Source organism: Dasypus novemcinctus, chromosome 5, assembly GCF_030445035.2.
Source record: "Dasypus novemcinctus isolate mDasNov1 chromosome 5, mDasNov1.1.hap2, whole genome shotgun sequence".
NCBI lineage: Eukaryota > Metazoa > Chordata > Mammalia > Cingulata > Dasypodidae > Dasypus > Dasypus novemcinctus.
The window spans coordinates 90,683,375-90,685,874 of NC_080677.1; the positions used below are offsets into that span (position 1 = coordinate 90,683,375).

General features: G+C 31.6%; 1 protein-coding gene across 28 annotated transcripts in view; it reads left to right on the forward strand.

Moving 5' to 3' along the window:
• The window catches only part of FOXP2 (forkhead box P2), a 612,807-nt gene that overhangs the window by 569,863 nt on the left and 40,444 nt on the right, over nucleotides 1-2,500 (forward strand). For all 28 annotated transcript variants that reach the window (XM_058297231.2, XM_071215243.1, XM_058297230.2 and 25 more), the window contains one exon: nucleotides 1,654-1,741. In XM_058297231.2, coding sequence (XP_058153214.1) covers nucleotides 1,654-1,741 — 88 coding nt within the window. The remainder of the gene's footprint in view (nucleotides 1-1,653; nucleotides 1,742-2,500) is intronic.

Consider the following 2,500-nt stretch of genomic DNA (forward strand, 5'->3'; position numbering starts at 1 on the left):
GACTTTTACAGGTCTATATACCATAAACTAAGCTCTAGTTTAGCATTCCACACCTTACTTCCAGAAAGCGGGAATGAATTTTCGTCTTCCTTATAGTTAGGTTCATGACAACCGAACGGAGATGAGCTTAGAGCAGACAGGTGTAGTGGAAGTGCCTCTCCTGCACTCTAACCATTGCACCTCAAGCTTGACCTGCTATGCCTTGCTATTTTAGTCTATTGTTTCTCCTCAGTTGAGACTGACAATTGTGTTAAGATACATGGAAAATTTTCTTATTATGATCAGTGAGGAGGTATTGAAACAAACTGGCTTAATTTATCAAGGTATGGAGCAGAATAGAACAAAGGGTTCTAATTGCTGATTCTAGATAAATTAATAAACAGTTGTTTATAAAGTAATTCTTTCTCAGCAAGATCATTTTAATTCTTCTTCATATTTGTTACATTACATGCCTATCCTTATTTCTGCTTCAAGTATTAACTTAAGGACCATAGGTAAAAAATTTGAATGCGTACAAAAAACTTATTTGTTGAATTCAACATAGCCGGGCTATGCTAAACTTCTTAGGCGACGATACCATTTCAAATGATATATGAACCCAGATGGGTAAAAATATAGATTCTTAATATAATTTTGTGAACATTTTGTTCAATATTACCATCTCATGTATATGCACTGATGAGAACATCCCTTAAATTTTTCCCTTAGTTTGTTCATTGGTGAAATGGACACAACAAAGGATTCTGAATTGCTTGAAGATTACTTTTATAATTTTGGGAGACAGAAAATAAATTATATATCACAAATCATGAAGTATATAATATTAAATATTTTCCTGTTCATTGGAGATGCTATTCTACTAGATTAATTTTTAAGTTAATATGCCACTCAACTGAGGAGATCTCTTTAAATATTACATAATAATATTAATAGTATAGTCGTTGTGGTAGTAGTAATAATAGATTAGTATGTATTCAAGATTAAAGTAAGATAATTAGAATGATTTATCTTTCCTCATTTTGTGTGAGTTTAGGACATATGTCTCCCAAATAGGACACTAGACACTAAATGCTGTTCTTATAATTCTGATTATCTGAATCTTCAATGCTGTTTACTTGTTAGTTAGAGCAAGTAATCATTCTTTATAAGTATTTATATTTCCATGGGATGATGGTTTGCCATCTTTACATAATTCACACTACATCACAGTGAAATAAGACATCATTCACTAAATAATATCATAGGAACCAAAAACTGCTTTAACAGAAATGGAATAGAGAATTGCTTTTGTTCTCTTCAGAATTACTTTTGGTTCATATATTTATAAGGAGACTTTTTTAAAAAATGGCATGCATATTTGAAATACATCTAGTGATTTCTACTATTATTCTGTAAGTGGTTTGTGGAAAATATTTTATCTAATAACTGATAAGCCTAGAGAGAATGACATTTTCTGCCATTTGAACAGTCTTTTACAGTACATAAATAATTTTCACTAAACATGTAAGCATATTTAATTTTTCTCTATCTAGTTTAAGAGTGTTCCTTTTTTCCCATTCTAGAGGTCAATATGACTTCAATGTAGTACTTCCTAAATGGAGCATATAGCACTGAGATAGTCACTGCTTAACATTCTGTTTTGTGTTTGTTCAGGCACCTTAACAATGAACATGCATTGGATGACAGAAGCACTGCCCAGTGTCGAGTGCAAATGCAGGTGGTGCAGCAGTTAGAAATACAGGTTTGTCAAATGGTCACTTAATGGACCACTTTCTCAGATTTCTGGTGTGTCATATTGGGTACTGGGTATATTCTGGGTCTTTTAGCATACCTCTCGTCCCAGTAACAATAACTATTAGAGATACATGGAATTTTAGATTGTTTTTAACCATGGCAATGATTGATAACTCCAAATGAATTGCTATGGTTTAATGTACATATCACCTAGACTTATATAACCTTTAGACTATATCGTATATATTTGCATATTCTAAGACAGTCATATCTAAATTTTCCCTAATGTAGGTTAGACCAAACCCCCAATTGGAAATGATTTTATTTTCAATAAAGGAAACAGTTTTTATATGAACTAATCCTACATTTTTTTCCATGGTATTTTATATTGTAGCAAAAGGCCATTGTCTACAATATCTTGCTTGTAATATAAAACTCTGGGAAAAACACTTTCCTGCCTCTTGTGTACTTTTAATTAAAACTGAACTTGCAAAAATTCTTAACATTTGTCTTTAGAGTAATGGTAAATCATTTGTAGTATCACAGATGGTAATAAATGTATCAAATGCTGCTGGTTTTTGTTTTTTTAAATTTCTGATTAGAGAGTTGAATATGGCAACTCTGTACATTCTGTGTGATGCTTTGGTTAACCTACAACTGCTCTAATAAAAAATTAACAATTTCTGTTTCTTTTTAAACAGGATTTGGCCAGAGTAAATAGAACTCATAAACTGACAAGAAAGCAATTTTATCACCTAAAATATCA